Source organism: Canis lupus, chromosome X, assembly GCF_011100685.1.
Source record: "Canis lupus familiaris isolate Mischka breed German Shepherd chromosome X, alternate assembly UU_Cfam_GSD_1.0, whole genome shotgun sequence".
Taxonomy (NCBI): domain Eukaryota; kingdom Metazoa; phylum Chordata; class Mammalia; order Carnivora; family Canidae; genus Canis; species Canis lupus.
The window spans coordinates 43,022,540-43,047,094 of NC_049260.1; the positions used below are offsets into that span (position 1 = coordinate 43,022,540).

A 24,555-nucleotide genomic window follows, 5' to 3' on the forward strand; every position below is an offset into this window, starting at 1 on the left:
TCTCTGTCCTTGTATTTTTTTCTTTTCCGGGATGTCATATGCATGGAATCACATAGTATGTCACCTTTGAGACTGACTTCATTCACTCAGCCTAATGCCTTAGAGATGAATTCAGGTCATTCATTCCTTTTTCCTTGCTATATATAGCCTGAAATGGGATCACTGGGTCGTGTGGTAAATGTATGTGGAACTTTATAAGAAACTGCCAAACCATTTTCCAGAGTGGCTATACCATTTTACATCTGAACTAGCTATGAATGGAAGTTCTGCTTGTTCCCTATCCTTAACAGCTCTGGGTATTTTCGGTAATTTTTATTTTAGGTATTCTAATAGGCGTGTAGTGTTATCTCATCATGGTTTTAATTTAATTTCCTTAATACCTTATGATGTTGAACATCATTCCATGTGCTTATTTGCCAACCTTATTTCCTTTCCAATGAAGTGTTTGTTCAAATCCTCTCCCTTTTTGATAATTGGGCTTTTATTATCTGGAATACATTTATAAAAGGAGAATTTCCTCTATCATTTGGTTTTCCAGTAACATTCTTTTCAATAACTGCATATAATTTCATGGTATAGCTATACCATAGTTTGTTTAACTAAGTTTCCTGATGTACATTTCAGTTTCCAATCTTTTGCTATTATAAACAATGCTGCAATGATCAACCTTGTGTGTGTGTGTGTATCTTTTAAGTGTATTAGAACATTTCTGTAGCATGAGTATATGAGTGCTTATTTTCCCACAGCCTTTCTTGTGCTGAATATTAGAATTTTTTCATCTTTACCCTATGGTAGGGAAAATAAAATAATAAATACTCATCATTGTTTTAATTTTAACTTTTTTAGTTTAATGAGGTTGAGCATGTTTACTAACCATTTAAATTTCTTTTTCTGGAAGTTTCCTGTTTCTGTGAAGTTCCTGTTTTTCTGATGGGCTGATTATCTTTTCTTATCTTTTTTTTATCTTTTCTTATCTTTTTCTAGCAGCTTTTCATTTATTGCTACTAATGTTTTGTCTAATGTAGGTGGAGTGTATTGTTTCCATTTCTGTGTTGTTCTTGTTTACTTTAAAAAAATCTACAAATATTATAAATTTATACATAGCCAGATATGTCACCCATTTCTTTTCTGACTTCTGAGTTTCTTATAATTAGAAAGGACTTTGATATTAAATTTTTACTGTCTGGTTTTTAACTGATTGGGATTGCCATTCTCAAGAGAGAGTCAGAGAACAAAAACCTATGTCAGAATTTATTATTTATCAAATTTGTATTGGGGGTTTATGATATTGTAGAAATTTGGCTAGGTTCTGGGATTTAGCAAGGTTTTAAGGTACCCTCCCTGCCTTCATGAAGTTGATTCTAGCTGGCTAAACAAACATTAAGTACTTATGATAATACCTAATTCTTAGAGTCATTTTCAGGACTAAATGAAATAGTAACATAAAGTAGTTATAATTTTACCCAGCATCAAGTTACTGCTCAATAAAATGTTAGGCTCTCATTGTTATTATTATTATTTTATTTCTGTTATAACCCTATATTCTGAGTGTTATAACTCTTATAAGAACTTAGCAAAGGAAGCATTATATTTGTCTCTGTGTGTCTAGGATTGGAAAAGATTTCACAGAAAAGGTATGTTTGGGAAGGTCCTTGAACGACAAGTTATTTAGTAGGAAGAAGAGCATTCCAGACAGAAAGTGAGCTTTTACAGAGATATCAATAGGCCTAATATACAGAGATATAAAAAGGCAGAATACAAGCCCAAATAAATAAATTGGGGCCTTGAATGTCATGCTAACAAGTTTGGATTAACCTTGTCTGTGAGGACAAGCTCCTTCACCCATTCATTCAACAAATACTTTTTGAATACCTGATATGAAGCAAGCACTGTTGTAGAACTGATACAGTGGTGGGATTAACATAGGTATGATCCAAGTTGATCTGGAATTTAGATCTAGCTGGGGAAATTAGTAAACAAACAGACCAGTTAGTTATTTACCCATCATGATAACTACCAAGATGGAAATAGAGTGAATGACAATACAGGATAACTGAGGAAAAATACTTTTGAAAGGTTAGAAAGTTAGAAAGGTTAGGGAAGGCCTTTCTGTGGAGGTGACCAACTTGGGAAGAACATAGCCAGTATGAAAACCACAGGTTCAGAAGAAATTGTCTAGTTGAGGCACCCAAAGGTAGTAACAGTAGAAGAGAGCCTCTGAATTTAAAGTTCATAAAAGAAAGGTACTCGTGGTTTGGTATTTAGTGATTTTTCACATTTGCCTCCTTCTATGAAAGGGCCATGTGTTTGTGTATCACTTCCACTTATGCGTAGTCAGAACCCTTGGGAATGGGTTAGAACAATTACTGGCTCTGGTGGAGTAGCCAGATAGGCTATCCATAAACTTAAACTGACCACCGCTCATAAGCCTTCTGGCTAATCCAGAGAGTTTAGCTTAGTTATCATTACTGCTTCTAACCAAAAATGATGTCATACAGTGTCCATATCACCAAAGTACTTTTTGTGTTCACATTGTTCTCAGTAGGCAATGGAGGCAACCAAGTATGAGTATCTCTTATTCCTATTTAATACACCCAAAAGCTAAGGCAGATGAGATGTAGACATTGCTTGTGATTGTAGAATGTGTTCTTACATTAATAGGCCTTTGCCACTTTTCACTTGCCTTTCTTTACAGGACTGCATGTGAATGACGAGGTTTGACCATAAAACAACAAAGCTGTTTTCTATGCGTTGCACACAGAATTCAGTCCATTTACTATGCTCTGTAGTGATATAATTTTCTTGCTTTGCTTTTTAATTGTTTGTACTTTATTTAATGTTTTCACACAGGATTTCCGAAATGTACACAACAACAGAAAAAAGGTCATAAAGTCCTTGATATCAGTGGTGCGGCTGTGCATAAAACACTACATTTTGTACGGCTGTGCATAAAACACTACATTTTGTACCAGGCACAATAGCACGTACTAAAAAGATTAGTTAAAAGGAGCTTGAAAGGTAGTAGAAGTGGTTCTTGTTTTCCAGATGGCTAGAGGGATTGATTTATGAGGAATGAATAAATAAATTATGCATGGCATGGTTAAATGCATCTGTGGTAGTGTTATAGTAGTCTGTAAATGAGAAGAAACATAAACATTGAGGTCTCAAAGAAGGGAAGGGGGAGGGAAGCAGAAAAAAGAGTTTGAGTAATAGGAAAAAATTCAGAGCTGTTCTTATGGCCCATCTGTTCTTACTTGCCTGCCTCTGCAGCCTGGACATCATGGTTTGGCAATTCATTCATTCACCCGTTCAGTTATTCGGTATTTATGGAGCACCCAGATTAGAAACATGGCATTGTGCTGTTTTAATAATACTCATCAGCACCCTTGTTTCCCTCACCTCTTTGTCTTTCTACCTCAAGTGCCTTGCTACTCCTAATTCTTGAGTGAAGAAACTTTCCTGGCAGGAGAGAGCAACACAGGTAAAGGCACAGGAGCATGAGAGTGCCTTTTCTACTCAGGCAGCACAGTCTGTGCATCTGAGGTCTGAGGCTCCTGGGGGCAGAGATGGTGACAGTGGGAGTAGGAGGAAGGATAGCCTGGGATAGGGTAGGAGATCGAGTTAGAAGTCTGGGTGAGAGCTAGGCTGTCTATGCTTCAGGACCTTATCTTGTAACCAAGGAGTTATCAAATGATTTAAAAGCAGAGGAATGATATGATCAGGTTGGTCTTTTCAAAAATTTATGGCTGTATGGAGGATGGAGTCAGGGGAAGAGTGGGTTGAAGAATAGCAGACTGGTTAAACTGTTATTTAAAAATAGTTTAGTTAAAAGATTAAAAGGCCTGAATTAAGGCAACAGGAATGGAGAGGAAGGGATAATCACTTCTGGAGAAATTTCAAAAGGGGGGATTGATAGGACTAATTAGATATGGGGAATAAACTAGAAGAGTCACAGATGACTTCAAAGCCCAGGCAGAGTAGGAGAGCAGGCCGAGTCTCCCTCGTGTGGGAGAACGTGCCCAGACCACCCTTGCAAGCCTCAACAAACCTCCCAATGTCCCAGGGAAGAAAGAATGTCTTTGAAAATGGAACACATGACAGTGTGTGAAATCCACCAAGTAAGCTGTGAAACAGTTGTGTTTGTTCTGCCATGCTGCAAGGAAAGCTTCTAGTATTCCTCCAGAGAGAAATGGAAAACATCTTGGGCTCCAGCTCATGGGCTCCTGTTAGCACTTCAGTTGACTCAAGCAATTGTGTGGATGGCACAGGGAGGATAAGGAAAGGGAATTCAGAGCCCATCACCCTCATCATACTCAAACTTCCTTAAATACTTAGCCTGGGAGGATGGCAATTGTTACTGCTGCTTTTTGAGCTTGAAAAAAAAATAGTGTCCTGTATCAAAAACTCTTTGGGGCCATAAACCATACCAGTTTTATATGCTGAACCCTCAAAATGAGGCTTATTATGATGTCCACAGGCTTTCAAGGCTTCCTTTAGGTTACTTGATAGGAAAATATCTGGTCAGATTTTAGAATCCGTGCTTTCTTATCTCTTCCCATCTATTTATATTTTTATCTTATTTAAAGTAAATGCCTTATTCATATGTAATTAGTTTTTACCTATCTGGGATATCACATGACATTTAGTCTCCGTGTCACCCTGGAACTCCTCTTTGCCATGATGGTTTCTCAGACTGACTTTGTTTTTGATGACCTTGGCAGGTTTTTGTTTCAGTAGCTTTTAAACTTCATTACATACCTGTGTTCTTTTCTCCCCTGGTTTCATTTAGAAATAATTGATATACATCATTGTATAGGTTTAAGGCTTACAGCATGATGGTTTGATTTATATATACTGTGAAGTGATTACCACAGTAGGTTTAGTTAATATCCATCATCTCATAGAGATAGAATCAAAAGAAAAAAATTGTTCCTTTCCTTGTAATGAGAACTCTTAGGATTTACTCTCTTAACAACTGTCCTATATATCATACAGCTGTGTTAACTATTAACTATAGCCCATCATGTTGTACATTCTATCCCTAGTGCTTTTTAATCTTGGAACTGGAAGTTTGTACCTTTTTGAACACCTTTCTCCAATTCTCCATCTTCCCACCCCCTGCCTCTGGTAAGCATAAATCTGATTTCTTTTTCTATGAGTTCTTTTTTTTTTCCAGATTCCACATATAATGTGAGCTCACACGTATTTGTCTTTCTCTGTCTGACTTATTTCACTTAGAATAATGCTCCCAGTGTCTATCCATGCTGTTACAAATGTAGGATTTCCTCATTTTTTTAAATAGCTGAATAATATTCCATTGTATATGTATATACCACGGTTTCTTTATTCATTCATCATTGATGGACACTTAGGCTGTTGCCATGTCTTGGCTATTATAAATAATGCTGCAGTGAACATGGGAGTTAGTATTTTTGAGTTAGCATTTTCATTTCCTTTGGTTATGTTCCCAGAAGTGGAATTACTAGATAGTATGGTAATTCTATTTTTAATTTTTTGAGGAACCACCATACGGTTTTCCATAGCGGCTGCACCAGCTGACAGTTTTGAATACCTCTCAGGTACTTTATAGAATGTCCCTCAATTGGAATTTGTCTGATTTTTTTTATCTCATGATTAGACTGGGGTTATAGGTTTTAGGGAGGAAGAGTAGAAGTAAAGTACCATTCTCATCATATCATATATCCAGGCTGTATATTGTTGATATTACTTAGGCTGCTGATTTTAACCTTGATCTTCTGGCTGAGGTAGTGTCTGTCAGCTTTCTCCACTGTAAAGTAACTTACTTTTCATCCTTTCCATAATGTACTCTTTGGAAGGAACTCACTGTATAGCTCACACTTAAGACTAGGGAGTTATGCTCCACCTCCTTGAGAAAATATTTGGAATTGTTCTGCATGGGACATTTGTCTCTTCTCTCCCATGTATTTATTCAACTACTTATTTATGTCAGCAGGGACTCATTTGTTTAAACTTTGGGTTATAATCCATTTCTACTTTATTTTGTTCAAATTTTTCCAGTTTTGGCCATTTGGAGCTCTTTCAATTTTCTGTTTCCCTTTGATACACCCCTGTCACTGTGGGGTTTTCTAGAGCACTTATTTTTTTCCTGGCACTACAATGTACCATTTCTCCCAAGGGGAGCCCTGGTTCCTTTTAGTAGAAAATGGTATTAGAAATGAGGATATGGGCAGTAGGTGTGTTCATTTCTAATGGGGCATTATGCTTTAGGCTCTCTTAGCCACTCAGTAAAAAAATATATGCGTGTATACTGACCCATGTCTACATATATATCTATAAATAGACATTATCTACATGTAACCATCTGTGTCTACATTAAGCTAAACATGAGATCATATGAATATCTCTAATTCTACTCCATTAACACATGGGTCATTGTAGCCTCCTCCCCTTGCTTATTTGTAACCTCCCACTCCAGGTAGGGAGAAACTTGGCTCCTGCCATCCACCATCCATTATTTAACTTCCAGTGTGCATGGATGGTGGTTTCAAATTATTAACCTTTAACTTCCATGGGAAACTACTTTGTCAACTAGAATATAGTACTTAAGCACAATTTCTTTTGCCTTTAGTCTTATAGACTCCACTCAGTTCCAGTTTCTTGAATCAGCACCTTTTTCCTCTCTACCTACTTCCATGAGGCTGTTTCACAGATTTGTAATATAGATTCTTCTGTCACATTCTGCATTCCATCTTAAAAAAATCTTTGCATACATGAAGGTCCACTGTGCAATAAATTCTATGGATTTTGACAAACACATCGTGATAGGTATCCACTATTACAGTATCATGCAGAATAGTTTCACTGCACTAAAAAAAAATATCCCCCATGCTTTACCTCTTCAGGCACCTCCCTTCTGAGCCCCTGGTAACTAACAGTCTGTTTTTCATGTCCATCAATTTGACTTTTCCAGAATGTCAGTAAATGGAATCATGCAGTCTAGAGGCCTCTCAGGTTGGCTCCTTTCACTTAGCAATATGAATTTAAGATTCCTCCATGTCCTTGTGTGTATTAATGTCTCGTTCCTTTTCATTGCTGAATAGTATTCCATTGTCTGGATAGAGGGCAGTTTGTCTATCCATTCACCTAGCTACTGAAGGAGATCTTGGATTCTTCACCTTTTGGCAACTATGACCAAAGCTACTATAGACATCTGTATGTAGGTTTTTGTGTAGGCCATAAGTTTTCAAGTCAGTTGGGTAAATGTATAGGTGTGTGATTGCTGTATTGTATGGTAAGACTATGTTTAGTTGTGTTTTAAAAAAATTTTATTTATTTACTTATGTATGTATGTATGTATGTATGTGTTTGCCACTGCCCCCCGCCCTGTCAATTGAGCAAGCACAAGCAGGCAGAGCAGGAGGCAGAAGGAGAGGGAGAAGCAGACTCCTGCTGAGCAGGGAGCCCAACATGGGATCAATTCCAGAGCTCTGAGATCATGACCTGAGCTGAAGGCAGAGGCTTAACTGACTGAGCCACTCAGGTGCCCCTTCAGCTATTTTTCTTACTGGTTTCTAGTTTCATTCCTTTATGAATTTATGGTAGAGTGGCTAGAAGTTGGGCTGTTTAATGTTTGGTGTAACCGTCTGTGCCAGAGGGTTAAAATTTTGTAGTGTCCTTGTTTTCGTGTCACTGCCTGATTTTGAGTTTCCTTTAAGTGCAGTTTGTTGGGAGAGATTCTGTGGCTTGTAGTTCTTTCAGCTGCCACCTACTGTCATTATACTGGAGCCCCCTTGGTGTTGTGGTAAGGTATGTGGGAGCAGGTCATTTTATAATCTTCTGTTAAGTGTCAGTGTCTGTTGGGCCTGTGTCTTGTGGCTGTGACCCTCACACAGTTTAGTCCAGTGGTATGGTTTTTGTTCTTTCTGCCCCATACTTCTGTTCCAACCATGGCATTCCCAGTCCATCTCCTGGAAGCCCAGACCCCTGTTGAATATGTTTTTTTTTTTTCTTCCTTTGGGTGAGACAAGAAGGCTGGGGTGGTGGGGTGTGTGTGTCTGTGTCTGCCAGAGTGAGAGGAATGCCCTTCCCCCAACTGGGATAAGGCTCAGGCAAAGTATTTCCCCCTGGAGCATAGGCCTTTGGTATAGAGAAAGCTCTGGGGAATTTCACATGATTACTCTTCCCCTCCCCTCGTCAGAGCCAGGAGGGGATCTTTCTCTTATCTCTACTGTGAGAACTTGGTATGGTTCCTGGAGGTAGAGGCCACAGAAGTGCAAGGCTCAGAAGTTCCTCACTCTCATGCAAGTCTACACTCAGCCTTCAGCACTTTCGTCATTGCCATCCAAGTGTCCCCTAGTAGTTTCTGGTTCCGTTGGTCTCTACTTCAGGTGAGCAGACCTCCTTGTGTCTTTGTCTTTTTGGATAAACCTGTCTCTTCAGATTTAGGTGTGGCAGTTTCCCCTGTAACCTTAATCCTCAGGTAGGTCCATGAAAAGTTACTGACTGTTCAGTTTGTCTGGCTTTTTCTTGTAGTTAAGGATGAGAGTAACAACTCCTAAGTTCGTCATTTGTCAGAGCTGAATCTGGAAGTTCCCCATTTGTTTATCAGTTAGTGGAACCACTGTGGTCCCCTCTTGAAGGAAAAAAAAAAAACCATAGAGGCCCTTTGGCAGTAAATCCAGAGTGGATTATTTTTAACCTTACCTTGTTCCAATTTACAGCATGGGGTAAAGGGTTGCTGCAACGTTTCAGGAGCGCATGCTAGATGTTTTTGAGGTCTGTGGCTAGCGGGTACTCCACAGACACTGGCCATATTGGTATAACTCTAGTGAGCCATACGGCTGAAGCATTGAGCCTCAGGTTGTCGTATGCTTCACCAAAGAGCTGAGTCTTGCTTTTCTTTTCTAAGGATTGGTACTGCCATTTTATGATCCTGCCAGCAGAGTGATCTCAAATAACTATGCAATCAAAATACCATTTGGAATTCCTCAAAGCTTAAGGTCCTCTCACGTCCTTCAGCATAATGTATGAGTGATTTAAAAAAATTATCACTAAACTTATAAAATATCAGAGGTGGAAGGGACCTTAAAAATCATACTTGTTTACTCCACCCTCATTTTATAGATGGAGAACCTGAAACCCACAGAGATTAAGGCAGTTGCCCAAGGTGATACAACTACTGATTTGTGGAGCTAGGCTTAGAATCTGTACCTTCTCACTCCTGGACAATAGGGCCAATAGCAAAGACTTTCTTTCCATTGACTTTCATTTAAAAACTTTGTAAGCCATCTTCCTCCCAGTGCTTTCCTCCTGGTATTGTCTGAAAATTTACCTGCTTTGTTTCTAAATACTCCAGTGATCTGCCACTCAGAATGAAAGGTCTGCCCTTTGAAATGTCCTGTCTCTACTCTTCTAGCTGTGTTATCTCTTTTTTTTTTTTTTGGTCATTATTTTCCTTTTTAGAACCACTATGACATAACACATAGATACATGTCACTATTAAAGATTCAAATAATACACATGTTTATAAAATGTGAAGGACATTCCCCATACTTCCCACACCAGAGATAGCCCCTAAAAATAATGCAATGTGACTCTTTGGATTCTTTTTCTATCCAGGTAACACATAGACACACAGTTTTTAAAACATTCTACTTATTATTCTGTAATTTGATTTTTTTCATAGAGTGTGTTTGAGAGATTTTTCTATTTTAGTACATGTCAGTCTACTTCTTCCCTTGAGCTGTTCCCTCATTCCTGGACTCTTTTCATTGTTTCCAGGTTTTTGCTCCTACTAACAGTGCTGCAATGAACAACACGCACACACTGGTTTGAGTAGGTACACGTGTTTCTTTAAGAGCAATCCCTAGGTTTTATATCTATAACTCGTTAGTTCTGACCCTGACATCACACCATTTCCGTGAGTCCAAGAAGAATTTCCTAATTGGGATTTCCTCTTGAAGTTTTTGCCCCTGCCAAAGAATAATTGCTCATCGTGTGTCCCCAACTTCCTTTTGGGGATTAATAGAGAGAAATAGATGCAGACTTAGTACAGAAGAACTGGAGAACCGCTGCTTCTGAAACAGTGATTACATGTTATTACCCAGGACTGTGCTAACCAGGGAGGTTTCCCAACACTGTGGCATGTTAGATGCTTTTTAGTGCAGTGTCTCCCTCCCCATTACATTCCCTGATCCTTTCGTTGGTCCCATAAATGTATAAATTTGAGAAGGAAGGAATGAAGAGCAAGTCATGAAGTTGAGGGATTGTTTTCTTTATGTGGCCAACCCTCTTGGCAACTTTGTCAAATCTAGCCCCGCTACATCCAGTTCTCCATTGATTTTCGTGGTGTCTTAGTCCAGCTGGAGCCTGCAGATACCAAGCCATCAATCCACATTCTATTTCTCATAGCTTTGGTAATAACTCTGGTAGTTAGCACCCTGGCTCCAGTGGTTAGTGAAAGTTGAATTGGGTTGGGAACTTCCAGATGAGAGCAGATGCTGGGAGTAGGAAATCTAAAAGTCCCCCATCAAGCAAAAGTCTACAGGCCGGTGGGGACAGAGCTGTATCCATCAGGAAACAGGGATCCTGAGGGTGGTCTTAGAATCTAGATTCTGCCTTGTTTCTGAAGTCTTCCCTATCCCGTTCTGCCATACCCTGTCTTCCTGGATACTTCTCAGAATCCTCAAACTTAATGTAGTAGATTCATTGCAGTTTTTGCAGTCCCATTACCTGCATCTCTCACTACCTCTTATTTTGTCTAGTTTGCAGCAGAGTTGGGATAGAGAGCTTCCTCTTTGTTGTCCTTCCTGCCTCTTAGACACCTGCAAGTTTTAACCTGCCATGAACGGAAACCAAAGCAGTCAGTCCTTAAATGAAACGTGTGCAAAACAATACAGGTACTGACCAGTCAGACCGGATGTCAGATGCAGCACTGGGCAGTGTTCTGGAACCTCCTGATGTTCTAGCTGCTAAAACATGGGGAACATTCAGGAGCTTCTAGGGGATGGTTGGCAGGGAGAAGAGTCCTGGGAGAACAAAGTAGTTATCTATAGCTCTGGAAGTCTTTCAGTATTTAAGAAATAGTATGGCTGTACAGATGTGTGTCAATGGAGTCTCCTTGAAATATGAACACAGGGCAGCCCAGGTGGCGCAGCGGTTTAGCGCCGCCTTCAGTCCAGGGCATGCTCTTGGAGTCCCAGGATCAAGTCCCGCATCAGGCTCCTTGCATGGAGCCTGCTTCTACCTCTGCCTGCCTGTCTGTCTGTCTCTCTCATATGAATGAATAAAGATCTTTAAAAAAAAGAAATATGAACATATGTCCTCAGGGGCCAAACTAAGATAGTGTATTTTTTGGAATTCATTTATTTTTTAATTGGAGTTCAATTAAGATAGTGTATTAAAGCATAGCATGGCCTTGTGATCCTATCCAGGGCTTAGATGGGAGAGCGACTCCCCAACAATCGCTTTTCAGCCACTGGGTTTAGGTAAATGGGAAAGCAAAAATAGAAGTGAAATGGAGGGACGAGTTGATAGAAAGGTCCTAAAAGTGTTGACTAGGTATTGGAGCTTCAACTGTAATGTAGTCTCAAACCTAGAGACAAATGGAATGTGGAAGGGTTCCTAACTTTCTGGGAGATCTAGAATGGACGAGCCAATAAAAAAAGGGAAGGGGCTGCAGGTATGGAAGTGAGAAATGGCATAAGATAGGCTCTTAGTTCTTGCCGTTGAATGAAGGGAAAATTCAAATAACCACAGGATGAGTATCTGCTGACGTACGCTAGGTAGACTGTTGAATTTTTTGTAGATGTCATTTCAGCCTTGCAAACATACAACATATCCCTGTAAAAACTGAAATACATTTTTAAAAATGGGCCTCTTTTCAGGTCCTGTGATACACACCATCAAGAGCCCTGCCCATTGCTTTGAGTATTCCTTTCTTTCTTCAGGCTGCTGCCAATAAGTGAGCCATCCTGCAGCTGCCTATTACTAAAGCAGTTATTAAAAAAAATAAAATAAAATAAAGCAGTTATTTCAGGGTCTGTGCATGAGGTTTCTTTCTATTCTCTTTCCCCTTGTGTTTTTGTTAGTGTTTAACTAAGTTCGCTTAATCAGTTACCGTTTAGCCCTCCAGGGTAAATTTCTAGTGGCTTTTTGGTTAGGGATTGAAATAAACATACTCTCAAATTGGATTTTTTTTCTTATATTTTATGGGGTTGTCTAGTTTCAAGCATCATGTGATTTTTAGGGAACAATTAGAAAGTAGTTTTCCATAAAAGGAAATGAGCTACATGCATTCATTTATATGCCTCCTCATTCAAGCAGTGCATTTCTAAAGACCCATTGTTCAGTTGTTAGACCTAAGGGTAACCTACTGGGAAAGCTGTTTAAATGTTGACTTTTTTCTGACTCGTTTTCTGGACATTTTGCCCAGACTCAAGCAGTGCAAATTACCCTTTAGGAGCTTTTAAAAAATTATTCAAATTGAGATCTAATTGTACTTTAACTTTCATCATTTTCCTATTAGAGTATTGAATTGTTTTATAAAACTTAGAGCACACTATGCCTTCAAAAACTTACTTGGGTTAAGTTTTACCTTTTTTTGGTTAGGGAGGCAAAAATCTAGACTCACTGAAGCACCTCAATATGACATTTAGGGTCCTTGTTTGATTTTACTCTTCCTTTCTTGGCAGAGAATTTACACACCAGAAGCTTAACTCTTAATACACTGTTTTGTTTTGTTTTTTTAAAAGCCCTTTTGCATTTTGTTACTTTCTTTGTACCTCAGTAGTTAGTCCCGAAGAGGATCATCTCTGCTGCCATTCTTGACAACTAAGTTTTAAGAATTTACTGTTTCTTTCTAGTAAGTTAAAAAAAAGTGGTAAGGAAAGAAACCAGTTGGATGTGGCATTTGACTCACAGTTTAAGCGGTGATCCAATCAGATATAGGTACTTCCATGAAAGAGTGCAATTTAATCCCTCTCATGGTTGTAAAATCATTGTTGTCATCATTATTATACACTTAAGTATTTTATTTGTCCTATTCTAAAAATTATGATGGATAGCTAAAAATTCCGAGTCTGCACTTGTGCCAAATGGCCTTCCTATGGTGAAAGTTTTAAAAATGAATATGACACTGTATGTTGACTATGCTGGAATTAAATTAAAAAACATTGTGGGAGCCACTGACATTTTAGAAATCAGAAAGTGATATTTTAGAAATCAGAAGGTGATCTGATCGTATCTGTGTTCCAGAAAGATAACTCTGCTTGTTCCCAAATGTTAATTGTATTATCAGGTTTTTATCAGAGGCTGCCTTACAAATTGGTAAGCATTTCTTTGTCTTATTTTCTCAATATCAATTGACCTACACCTGGTGGTCTGTATAATGAACATATGCTAGAGATTACAAATTTGGCAGAAAAGGGAATTGTAATTAAATCTCCTTTTAGCTCAAGGACTGCAGTGTAGCTACCAGACCTAGTTTTTTTTTTTTTTTTTAGATTTTATTTATTTATTCATGAGAGACACAGAGAGAGAAGCAGAGACACAGGCAGAGAGAGAAGCAGGCTCCCTGAGGGGAGCATGATACAGGACTTGATCCCAGGACCCCAGGGTCACACCCTGAGTTGAAGGCGTCCCTCATTTTAATTCTTCTCATTAGTGCTAGTTGAGTTCATCAAGAGAGTGCTAGTTGAGTTCATCAAGAGACTGAGATGTTATGACAATGATGAACTGTACCAAAAGAATACAGGTTTATGGGACACCTGGGTGGCTCAGGGGTTGAGCATCTGCCTTCAGCAACAGTTGTGGTCCCACGGTCCCAGGATCAAGTCCCACATCAGGCTCCCTGTATGGAGCCTGCTTCTCCCTCTACCTCTGTCTCTCATGAATGAATGATAAGTAAAATCTTAAAAAAAAAAATCCCACAAAAAACAAAAGAATACGGGTTTCATGAAGTCCCTAACATTTGATAAGGTTTTGTTGTATTAACATTTCAGGATGCATGGGGCCCTAAGAAGCGATGAGAGTGACCACAACATTTCAGAGCCCTACATTTAGGTCTAATTATTGGAGCACACTGACTGGATTAATGTTTAACAGCAGCTGTCCTGCGGATTCACTGAGAAGTTAAGAGATGGCTATTTCATTCTCCTTTACTTTATGGGCCTTATCGCACAGTTAATTAAGACCTGCTGAAGAATAGCCTTAGGAATAGGGCCTGGGGGATCCCTGGGTGGCTCAGCAGTTTAGCGCTTGCCTTTGGCCCAGGGCGCGATCCTGGAGACCTGGGATCGAATCCCATGTCGGGCTCCCGGTGCATGGAGCCTGCTTCTCCCTCTGCCTGTGTCTCTGCCTCTCTCTCTTTCTCTCTGTGTGACTATAATAAATAAATAAGTAAGTAAGTAAGTAAAATTAAAAAAAAAAGGAATAGGGCCTGGGAAGGGGGAGCTTTTGAAATAATGCAAATGTAATACTGAACTTATTTTCACAGCTGAAATAGCTAGTATTACCCAGTTTGGATTAGTGAGATCATATTTGATGTTGCTTTCCAGGTAGAGAACCCATACTAAGAAACAGCTCATTTTCTTTCTTTCTTTTTTTAAAAAGCTCATTTTCTTGAGGATAATCTGAGGTTTTTTTTTTTTAATTTTTATTTATTTATGATGGAGAGAGAGAGAGAGGCAGAGACACAGGCAGAGGGAGAAGCAGGCTCCATGCACCGGGAGCCCGATGTGGGATTCGATCCCGGGTCTCCAGGATCGCGCCCTGGGCCAAAGGCAGGCGCTAAACCGCTGCGCCACCCAGGGATCCCGGATAATCTGAGTTTTTAAGTTACGAGGTGCTGTAAAAGAGCTGAGTTTGCATTCAGTTTCATTTTTCATAATTTTCTCTAATTACAATGTAGACACAGAAAGACACAGAACATATGTGTGCAGTTTAAGGAATGATTCTAACATGAATGCTCAGGTAACCACTGCTCAGATCAGGAAAAATTATACCAGCATTCTGGAAACCCCGCCCTCACCATGTGCTCCATCCAGACGGTGACTCCCCCGCCCTGTTCTGGATAGCTACCATTCTTTTTGTCATTTTCTTGCTTCTCTCTGTGATGTAGGAGCTTACATTTGTATCCTAAAACGGTGTGATTTAGGTTTGCCTGGTTTTGAACTTAGATGGATAGAGCCATGTTATGTGCTCCCATATCTGGCATCTTTCACTCCGCATTGCACGTCTGAGATTCTCTCCGTGTTTGTGCTCTCCAGGGCATCATTTTCTTCAAAAAGCCTTTTTTTTTGTATTTGACCCTCTCCCTTTTTAACCCAGGACCCCTGTAACTCTTCTAAATGCTTTCAGATATTCCTGCCTTGCCTTCTCAGATTTTTTGCTAAATAACGTCTAAAGACAGAAGCTTGTCCAGACCCCAGTTTTGTGAACTGATCCGACTGCCCCAGCCTGACGGCATTTGTTTAGATGAGACTACATCTTTAAGGCTTCTGTGCTCAGTTAAAAATCTTCCTTTCTCCAAGGCTGGTCCAAGGGTCTGGTCACATGACTCCAACAGTGACATCACATTCTGACCGCCGGGAACACTGGTGCTTTAGGTGGCAGAGAACGCAGCAAGTGCCCTTCTCAAGCAGTTAATACCAGGGCTCCTTCCATAGAAGCTCCGCAACCTTAATGACCAAATGCGGGCTGCCAAGGTTATTTCTTCCTTGAGGCAGAAAAAAAGAAGGCTGTGATTGAAGGTAAGCAGACCTGAGCCCAGTCAAGGACCGAAGTGTGACCCCAGGGAGACCGGGATCTGGAGAATCACAGTCTGTTGTCGGCTTCTAATCACTGCCTGCTCTTTCAGAGCTGCCTGACAATTTGCGTTTCTAACAGGAGACTATCTACAAAGAAGGATGATGCAGTGCTCATGTTACCTGGTGATGTAATAGGATTCTTTCTTTCCTGTTGGGAAGCTGTTGCAGATCTTCATTTTGTCTTAATGTCCTTAAGAGCTGGGGGCCTCATTTGATATAGAGTGTAACATTAGATAGCTAGGGAGTGTTTTTAAAAATCAATTTTACAAAATCCTCTCTCAATTTCTCCTGAAAGCAGAGCCCTTAAATCAGAGCAGATTCATTTGGAGTATTAACCTGCTTTAAAAAGTAAATTCCTGGTTGTTTGGTGTCCTGGGTTCATGTCAGCATTCGTCTTGAGAATTGAAATGGCTTGTTTTTTTGTTTTTTGTTTTTTGTTTTTGTTTTTTTGCCCCTCTCACCATACTTTATTTTCTTTCTGTCCTCATTTCCTAGCTGGCTATTTCCCTCCAAGCTCTCAAACATACCAGCATTAATCTTTATCAGTATGCCACTGACATGATAGGAAATGCTGGGCTGGTGATTCAGCAGCCAACCATTTTACAGTCAGGTAGGCTTGAAGATACGGAAAGGACTTTGGTTAGGGGTTTTAAGATTAACTTGTTCCCCTCCTCCACTCCAGTCCCATCCCCACCCTCAATATGATTTGGATTCTGCAGAGCTTTTCCTTTTAAGTGTGTGTATTGCCGGCAAGGCACACTGAATTAGGTATTTGGAAGACTGACAGTTTGTAAATCAGGTACAGCTTGGGTGTTAATTCCCACTTACCCTATGAGAGTGCTGAAGTTGTCTGTGGGAGTTTAGAGTGAAGATGGGGATGCAGATGGGGGAACTGGGTGTCAGCTCAGGCCCACTCTGGCCATCCCTGCACAGGGATTCATCACCAAACAGCCTGGATAAAGCGTTGCCCCTGCTAAGGTTGATGCTGCAAATATGATCTTTGACTGGTGGTGTTCAATGATAGCATTACTTTGCATTTTTCCTCAGTGTGAATTTGTATAAATTCCTGAATACTACTTTACATTTTGTGTTTAATAGAGAAAAAAAAAACTGTTTTACCAGAGGATGGTGGAAATATTTTGAACAAGTGTGTCAAACAATACTAAGTAACCTTGTGTGTGTGTACAGCTTCTGAGTTTGAATACTTCTTTCTCATCCCCACTGTTTGTCAAATAAACTTTGATTCCGCTGATATTTATTGAATCTTGGATATGTATTAGACATGAGAAGGCAACAATGATATAGGGCTGCCCTCAAACAGCTTCCGGTCTAGAAAGGAAGACAAAACATTTGCATAAGTAATTATAATAGAAGCTCTGAAAGCAAAGCAGGTAAAGGATTGTGGTTGGGCAAGTGGATATGTTTCTTCCATTGAAGGATCAGGGAGGGACATTCCATCGCCAAACCATGTGCTGGTTACTTGTAAGTCTTAGACTGTTTTGACATACTCAGTAAAAGTTTCTACAAGCCCATTACATCAGGGATCAAAGTCTTCCACCTATCGAAGGGAAATATGTACATTTCAGCCAGCTTAACTCTTGAAGAGGCTGACATGCTTCCTTTGGAGTTCGCACTCAGGCAAAAGCCACCTCCTAGAATTGAATTACTACTGTCTTATACATGCAAAATGGTTTCTGATGTGATATGTCTGCAAAGACCTTTGACCCTTTTGTCTCCCTTCCAGAACAGAAACTAAAATACCTAAGCTGCTCTGCACTCCTGTGTTTTTTTAATAAATCCTTTCCCTTTACATTTCAACTCCTGTCAATTCTCCCTTTTTACTGTCCTGCTCATCTGTCCTTGTCCATTCATACTGCCTTAAGGCACTAATCATTTTGTGCATAGACCACAGAAACCTCTAAATGTGATGGATATTCTCACCAATTATTACAATCCTTTATCAGCACACCCTAACTGTAATCATCTGATTGTTTAAGGACCCACCTTTTGGTACTCAGAAAGGAGGTATTAAAATGTTTAGAGTTACTAATGTCTGTTTCCTGCTCAATACAGAGGACAAGTCATACAATGGTGGAGGAATAGGTTCTTCAAATAGGATGATGGACTTCTTGGAGGAGCCGATCCCTGGTGTGGGGACCTATGATGATTTCAATACAATTGACTGGGTGAGAGAGAAGTCTCGAGATCGGGATAGGCACCGAGAGGTAAGCTGAGAGATGGGATAGGAGTTAAGTGTCAGGAAATAGCAGGGGAAGAGGTGGAAGATACATATTCTTTATATGTATGCTTTCCTTCAGCTCTGGCTGGGGCTGAAGCTGGTGTCTACTGGCAATGTAGGATTTTATTTTTTAAATTTCTTAAAAGATTTTATTTATTCATGAGAGACACAACAGAGAGAGGCAGAGACATAGGCAGAGGGAGAAGCAGGGTACCTGCAAGGAGCCTGATACAGGACTCAATCCCAGGACCCTGGGATCATGACCCGAGCTGAAGGCAGACACTCAACCACTGAGCCACCCAGGTGCCCCGAAAAGGGGCTTCTTTTAAATCAATAAAAGAAAAAAAAATCTCAGAGCCTGGTGTTTACTGAAGCATATGGGATAAAGTCCATGTGAATTATGACTCTGGTACAACCATAAAAGGAAATGTAGGCATTCAACTCAAACCCATAAGACCAATCAAATTCAAATTGAGGACATTAATTTAATATGACAGGTAATAGTTGGTGTTAATGGCTATGGCACAGATTCTTTTGATTTTGGTGAGAGAATTTCCCCCATTTTTCCCTTTCCAGAGTCTGGTGAAAACTTCTTAAAGCAGTTTGCCAAGGTTGTTTGCCTTTAACTCGTTGCTGTGTGTCATTTAAGTCAGGGGATCACAATTTCTAGCTCATGTCAGGGCCATACAGAGAACTTCTTCAAAAGGTAGGGCCCGAGCCCCAGCAATGCGAGGTCAATGGGTGATCCTCTGGTGAGACATTTCTTCCACCAACCTGAGGTGGGGTTATTTTTTTCTTTCTATTTCTGCTTTGAGTTCAAATTTAAAATTTGTTTTTTGAGTTCGTCCCATTCTCTCCTGAGTTTATGATTCCTTTCTCTCAGAGCCAGGCAAGTCTCCTGATAGTCAGGTTCAGATCAGTTTTTATTCCCAAGCCATTCCTGGCTCCTGACTAGTTTTCTTATGATCATCTGAACCTAGGAGTCAGGTCGCCCCAGGTACAGGTTTTGGGAAATTCCTCTGTAATCTTTGGACTTGTGATAATCTCACTGAGTTTTCTGTCCTAACTTAAAAGGGGGATCGCTACAAAACACTATGTTTCTTCATAAAGTTTCTGCTATATGGGAACACCTGCACATCTTCTATCGTATTAACTCATCAGGCCAGCTTTAATATTTCTGCCATCTGTAATTCGGAGCTCAATTTGTCATCAGTTGCATGTTCAGCATGTTATTTACATTGTGAAGGTCACCTGGGTTCTGACAAGGGCATATTTCCCACCATATGAAAGTGGCCACAACTGCGAAACATTACGCCAATGAATAATAATCCAAAATCAATTAGAATTTGTTCATCAAGTGTTCAAGTGTTTTTTTGCATTAACTGTTAATCATCAGAATGGAGATATTATCCCAGAAAAACATTACCTCATCTTCTTTCAGCACTAAAACTGGAAACTTTAAAGTCATAGATCAAAACGAATTATTAAAATGCTTTAAAAATGTTTATAGTTATCATGATTTGTGAGACCATGGTAGCTGAAGTTGGGGTAATGAAGTCACAGTTTCAAAGATGAGAAGTAGAGGTGCAGGGAAGGGGGAAGTGCCAATGACAGAACTGTCAGAATGCTTGGTTTTGAAATGTGGGCACCAAAGAGGTCAGGTGAATGAGACTTTCCACCCCTTTCAATTAGCCTCAGATATTCCCAGAAGATTTTCGAAAATAAAGGAGATGCATTCCTGATACCACATAGTATCTGTGATCAAATGTGGGGAGCAAGTCTTGGAACTTGCCTGACCTGAAGCACCACCCTGGATAGGAAACCTCACATTGTACTTTCACCACTCAAACATGCCCATGTTTGGTGATTGGGAGAACAGTCAGACTATTTGCTGGGAGTCAAGAGACCATCCTTAAGGTATCAGATGTCTAGGGCAGAAAGAGACCACTGCAAAGAGCAAAACAAATTGAGGTAACACAAAATAAGCACAGCTGGTTGGGGAATCCCTAACTAAGGTACCTGTGGCCATGGCGACACTGTGGATAAAATTGGAGCTCACTAAACCTCCCAAGTTCTTGATGAGGTTGGCTCAGCCCAAGATGATTTGAGAAGTGACTCTAAATTGGTCTCTCTGCCTCCTGAAGAGAGTTGCCTTTGTGTTTCTTTATTGTGCATCTTCAAGTGAAAAAGCAAAGGTGTGTATAGAGTGTACCCAGTGTTTCCTCATTTCTCCCTAGATTACCAATAAAAGCAAAGAGTCCACGTGGGCCTTAATTCACAGCGTGAGTGATGCTTTTTCTGGCTGGTTGTTGATGCTCCTCATCGGGCTCTTATCAGGTAAAGTAAAGCTATGTTTGTTTCCTAAACAAATCTCCTGCAATTGTGCTGTGCCCCTCCCCCAGGCCATGAACTGAGTAAAATGCTGAGCTTTACTGTTTTCCTGCATGAAATAAATGGCTGGTGGACCTTGAGGAAGCTTAGGTTCCCATCTGTAAAGGGATTCTAATATAGCATCCCCTTCCTTAAATAAATGAGATTAAAGGAGGAAATGTATCTAAATGCATTTGTATGCTATAAAATATTGTAGCCATTTTAAGGTGCTGTTAGCATTGCCTGCCAGTGATTGTCATGAGGAAGAGCCCTTCTGTTAGAGAAGATCAGGGTTTTTTGTTGTTGTCATTAAAGATTTTGTTTATTTGAGAGAGAGAGAGAGAGAGAGAGACCGAGACAGAGACAGAGAGAGTGAGTATGAGCTCAGGAGCAGGGGAGGGGCAGAGGGAGAAGCAGACTTCCCCGATGAGCAGGGAGCCCCCTTGATCCCAGGACCTAGAACCTGGGATCATGACCTAGCTGAAGGTAGATGCTTAACTGACTGAGCCACCTAGGTACCCCGAGATAATCAGGGTTTGGTTTTTTTTTTTTTTTTTTTGAAAACACGTACTACATGGGGTTTATAAGAGGAGATATAAAAAGAGAACTTCCCAAGAGTTTTTTGTAGCTATTTCTTAAACATCTTCTCTCTCATTTGGTAATGAAGAACAGCATAGAAGATGTGGCCCATACCCTCAGGAAACTTACAGTCTCATTCTTTTGTGCTGGCAGAGGAGTGGGAGGGTACCACCTTTTCCTATTTTCTCCATCAACCTCCTAAGCCACTCCAAATAATAAACAGTCTGACTAGGAACAGTATACTTGCAATGCCCATACAACTTTAAAGCAGGCTCCCAAGCAGGCTTCCCCTCCCACAGGGGAAGCAGAAAAGCCAAGAATACCTGGCAGAAATGCTAAGGGTTGTATCCTTATGATATTAAAAGATGGGCCTAGAAAGATATGGACTATTGAGCTGAAACAGAAGATAGGTAGGAAACCTGGAGGCAGATGGGATAAAATGGCCTTTAGCATGGGCACTACTTTGTAGCTACTGGGACTGGAATCCCAGCCCTGCCACTTAACTAGTTTTGTGACTTTGGGCAAGTTTCTTAATCCCTGGGAGCTCTAGTTTACTGATCTGTAAAATGGGGCTAGTAAAAGTAGCTGTCATCCACATGTGCTATGAGGACAGAATAGTAAGTAGATGAGATCTAGCACAGACAGTACAGTACTCAGCGTGGTGCCCACAATTGTTAACAACACCGCTGCTGTTACCTAGAGAAAATTTATGAGCTGGGAAACAAGATGATTGCTGCAAATGAAGAAAGGCCCAGGCATAGCTGAGTTTTCAAAGATTATCTAGGGAAGGAGTCAGTAATATTTTCTGGGTAAAGGGCCAGGTAGTGAATATTTTAGGATTTGTGGCACAAATGGTCTCTGTAGTGCAAAAGCAGCCATTGACAATAGGTCAAGAAATGAGCATGGCTGAGACCAAGCAAAACTTTATTTACAGGCACAGAGGCACATTGGACCCCTGGTTCGTAGTTTGCCAACCTGTGGTCTAGGGTGTTAATGCTATCCCTCTGGCTCTCACAGGAGAGATACCATGGTTGGGCCAGTTTAGAGCTGGCTGATGACAGACCAAGTGGTCTGTAATGCTAAGTATTGCTGAGAAGCTGAAGGTAAGGAAGAGAGCCGAGAAAGGTTATGTAGTTTAGCAGTTAGGAGGATACCAGTGACCTTAGAAACTGATCTCATAAATATTAGGAGTCAGATTTCAAGGGGAAGCAACCGGTGTAGTTTTGGAGGTATTTGGTGGTTACTGGAAGGCAAGAAGGGACAAAGGCTTGAGATGGTAACGAGGACAGGGGAAAGCATTTTGTTCTGTAGGGTAGGGGAAAGCTGATAAAATTGGTAACCAGGGAAGAAGGGTCCAATTGGGAAAATAAGGAGAAATAGCAGGAAAAGGGAAGACAGGATGGAGGGTACTGCCGTTAGGTTGAATAAGACACAGGCACTCGAAGCAACCAGAGGACAAGCCAAACTCTGTAACACGTGTTAATTTTCTGAATCTGTGCACTAAGTGCAATAAGAAGTAGAAGGCAGGGAAGGTGGGCGTGGCCAAGAGGAGGTGTCAAAACAAGGTGTTAGATTTGACTAGGTTATTCAAGTATGTAAATAACCTCTGTTAACACTTTTAGCACCTACCCAAACAGACACATGACATGGCCTCCGGCCTGTTGGAATGTAGGTGTAATATCCTCAACTTTTTAATGTATTTCTTGTCACTAGGTGACCAGTGAATATTTTTCTTTCCCTCGCACACACAGGGCATTTTGTTTTTAAGCATTGCAGAGCAACAATAGAAGCAGTGTGTCCGAATGCAGGAACAGTCTGGGAATTCAGGGGCTGTGAATTTTATGATGTCTTTGCTATTTCCCTAAAGCATGATTCTAGGCCGGTTTCATTTCTGTATGCCAGAGTTTCTTCATCTGGACGACAGAAATGATGAGAAGGCCAGAATCTAAAATACTGTAACTATCTTAACCCAACCAGTCTATTAACCATAGCACATAATCCCCCATTCACTATTCATTTTCTCATAGTATTCTTTTTTTTTTTTAAAGATTTTATTTATTTATTCATGATAGTCACAGAGAGAGAGAGAGAGAGAGAGGCAGAGACACAGGCAGAGAGAGAAGCGGGCTCCATGCAGGGAGCCTGATGTGGGATTCGATCCCGGGTCTCCAGGATCGCGCCCTGGGCCAAAGGCAGGCGCCAAACCGCTGCGCCACCCAGGGATCCCTCATAGTATTCTTTGATGGCTGTTCTGCGTATAATACTGGTTGCTCCTTTTTCATGAAGAAAACTTCAGAATGTTCATGTTCCAGGCTCGGGAGGCTTCGACATTGTTTATAGCTTCATCTAAGCTTCCCTGGGCATCACAGTTTGTGCTTTGCCAGCTTAATTTCTCTTAGCCTAGAATGCCTTCCTGCCACTACTCAGGTTCACTCTCCATGGAGCAAAATTGCTAACAAGGCCGAGCTCTCCTCTCCATTGCATTCATCAGCCCCCTTTCCCCAGCCAGCCATCTCAAACAAAGATTGTATAATATTCTTCAATGCTGGCAGTTCACATTTTCCCAATCGTATGTAAATAGTGAGAATAAAATGATTTTTCATAAACTTGACTGTCTTCATGGATCAGTAGCCATCAACTGTAAGTTAAAGCAGAGTCTTTGCTGCACAAATCAGCTAAAAGGCAAATCCACTTGCCCCTGGCTCCCACCAGACCCCTTAGCCCTCCCCCAACTCCCCTCCCCCAGCCATATAGAAATTCTCCAGACATGGTATTCAATGCAGACAGTGTTTTGTGTTTCTTACCCCCCTTGACTAGGCATTTAATGACAAACAAAATCTCTTAGGGGTGGTAGATGGAAATCAAGCAGACAGACCATCAGAAGGAGATTGCAAGGGAACCTGAACGTTTATACTTGTCTGTTGTTTTGATGCCTTTTCGCTCATTTCCTCTGACAACTTTGGCCTTCCCTTCCCTCACCTCAAATCAGGTTCCTTAGCTGGCTTGATAGACATTTCTGCTCATTGGATGACAGATTTGAAAGAAGGCATATGCACAGAGGGATTCTGGTTTAACCATGAGCACTGTTGCTGGAACTCTGAGCACGTCACCTTCGAAGACAGAGACAAATGTCCTGAGTGGAATAGCTGGTCCCAGCTTATCATCAGCACGGATGAGGTAACATGTTGTGAAGATTTTGGAACCACTGATTTTTATTCCTACATTCACTTAATTTCTTATACCGCACTCACAGCAATTGTAGAATGCGCTGATTTTCCTTTTCATGGAAAGGGGAACCAGTGCCAGCTGCCTTTCTCTGTGGTTAAAGTGCAGCCCCATTTCCATTGCTTCTGCCATGTGGAATCGTTTGATACTTACACAGTGACCTAACATTTTTGCTTGTCTTAAACAGTCCTGGTATTTCTTAGTGGTTAGTATATGGTGTCTCTGAATCTGGCTTTCTCTAATAATTTCAGTAAAGATGGCAGAGCCAGCCAACAGGTACACTCTAATTTCTAACAAAGAGTGGGTTAAAATTGTGTCTGTTGTATTGACTCCAAAAGTAATTTTCCCCTGCAC

At 40.6% G+C, this 24,555-nt stretch overlaps 1 protein-coding gene across 7 annotated transcripts in view; it reads left to right on the forward strand.

Moving 5' to 3' along the window:
- The window catches only part of CLCN5 (chloride voltage-gated channel 5), a 155,172-nt gene that overhangs the window by 109,862 nt on the left and 20,755 nt on the right, over positions 1–24,555 (forward strand). For 6 of the 7 annotated variants that reach the window (XM_038587444.1, XM_038587447.1, XM_038587445.1 and 3 more), the window contains 3 exons: positions 17,862–18,013; positions 20,265–20,364; positions 23,966–24,153. In XM_038587444.1, the coding sequence (XP_038443372.1) occupies positions 17,862–18,013; positions 20,265–20,364; positions 23,966–24,153 (440 nt within the window). Of the gene's footprint in view, positions 1–15,464; positions 15,732–17,861; positions 18,014–20,264; positions 20,365–23,965; positions 24,154–24,555 lie in introns of those variants that run through there. The other variant, XM_038587450.1, reaches the window with a different exon arrangement.